This window comes from Cariama cristata, unplaced genomic scaffold (assembly GCF_000690535.1).
Source record: "Cariama cristata isolate BGI_N322 unplaced genomic scaffold, ASM69053v1 scaffold22378, whole genome shotgun sequence".
Taxonomy (NCBI): Eukaryota; Metazoa; Chordata; class Aves; order Cariamiformes; family Cariamidae; genus Cariama; species Cariama cristata.
Genome location: NW_009630915.1, coordinates 387 through 2,061, shown reverse-complemented (window position 1 = coordinate 2,061; position 1,675 = coordinate 387). Strand labels below are relative to the sequence as shown.

The window sequence follows — 1,675 nt, the reverse complement described above, 5'->3', positions numbered from 1 at the left end:
GGGGTAAGGCCCCTCTCCCATCTGGAGGGGGTGGCAATATGGCAGAAACACGCCCCGGTGAAAGGACAGAGTCCCGACTCCAGCGAGAGCCCCAGGGCAAGGCCCCCACCAGATCCTGGTCCTGCCAGCACCCTGTCCCACTTCGCTTAACCCAGGCAGAGTTTTCCCCAGAGCTGCCGAGAGGAGAAGCCACAGGAGCCAGGGCATGGGGCGGGTTCGCCGGCCGCGAGAGCCGGGCTGTGCAGCGGGGATGCCATGCACGCTGCCTGCATGTGGAGCCGGGATGCAGAGGTGATAATGCTGTGGGAAGGTGAGGCAGGGACTTGTCTGTGGCATGGAGGGGGGGCCGCACGCAGCCTGGGGCAGCTTGCCGCTCGCTCCCGGGGGCCTGCTCCAACAGGACCTCACTGTGACTCAGTGATGAGAAGGGCCTCGTGGTCTCCATGCTCCGACACCGGACCCCGGTACCAGCTCTGCACCCCAGGGCTTGCCCAACCTAGAGGCAGAATCCCTTGAGCACCCACCCAGCCACACTGCAGGGCCTTGTCAGCTGTGAGTCCGCTCACAGCTTCCCTGCTGCCAGCCGGGGAAGATGGAGGGCTGCTGGATGTACGGACGCCTTCCCCATGGGGGCTGTGCCCCGGTCTGCAGCCTCTTGCCCCTCCACAGGGCCACGCTCCGAGGAGCCAGGCCAGCAGGTGAAGTGCAGGCAGCCCGGGGGCATTGCACCCACAGCCCAGCTCTGTCCCTGGGGAGAGCCTGCCCTCCCTGGGCCGTGTCTGCCCAGCTGCCAGGACTCACCTAGCTTCAGGAGCCAGCCCTCCCGGTCAGGGTTGAAGAAGGTGTGGGTGAGGTCATTGCCATCATCCTCAGGGATTTTGAAAGGTTCATTCTTGATGCTCTCGTAGAGATTCTGGTACAACAATACACGGCGTCAACTCTGCTCCTCCCAGGAGCCCTGCGGACAGGCCAGCTCTGCAGCCCAGCCCCGGCCCCTCCGCATCCCGTCCCTCACCCGGAGCAGCTCCTCGGGTAGGTCCCCTCCATCGTTGATACCACGGTTCATGGCGATGAAGCGCTCTGCCGTGGGTTTATCCTTGACATTGGGGTTGTGCAGGCTGGTGTTCAGCATGATGATAGCAAAGGAGAGCACGTAGCAGGTGTCTACAGGGGCGGAGGGGAAAATCAGCTGCGAGGCAGGACGGCCGGGGAGAGGTGCTGGGGCAGGTGCTCACCTGTGGACTGGAAGACGCCAGGGTTGCACTGGCAGTACCGCTGGGCGAAGGCCTCCATCATGCGGTCGATCTTCTGTGCCTCCCCGGGCAGCCGGAAGCTCCACAGGAACTGCCTGCGAAGAGCGAGGCGCCGTGCTGCTTTGGGGGCTCCACGCTCCGCTCCCTCCGGCCACGCTCACATCGCTATGGCCCCCTGCCAGCCACTGCCCGTCTCCCCTGATGGGACACGGCTCAGCTCCCAGCCCCCTTGGCTCACCGCAGGGCCTGCACGAGGTTGAGGTCAGTGAACTCGTGCAGCTCCACGAAGGCATGCAGGACTTGGATGTTGAACTCGTCCCTGCGGGAACAAAGCCAGAGCACGAGGGATGCATGATCAGCAAGTCCTGTGACTGCTGAGCGGCCCCATGCTTCCCTGCCCCACTCCAGACTCTGCTCCTTTG

The 1,675-nt window shown here is 64.4% G+C and overlaps 1 protein-coding gene across 1 annotated transcript in view; it reads right to left on the bottom strand.

Annotated features, from left to right (window-relative positions):
• Positions 1-562: 562 nt before the first annotated feature.
• Positions 563-1,675, bottom strand: part of LOC104165973 (cytohesin-1-like) — a gene marked incomplete at its 5' end in the record, with an annotated part of 1,464 nt that continues 351 nt past the window's right edge. The window contains 4 exons of the mRNA XM_009705757.1: positions 563-913; positions 1,016-1,164; positions 1,236-1,348; positions 1,492-1,572. Of these exons, the coding sequence (XP_009704059.1) occupies positions 563-913; positions 1,016-1,164; positions 1,236-1,348; positions 1,492-1,572 (694 nt within the window). The remainder of the gene's footprint in view (positions 914-1,015; positions 1,165-1,235; positions 1,349-1,491; positions 1,573-1,675) is intronic.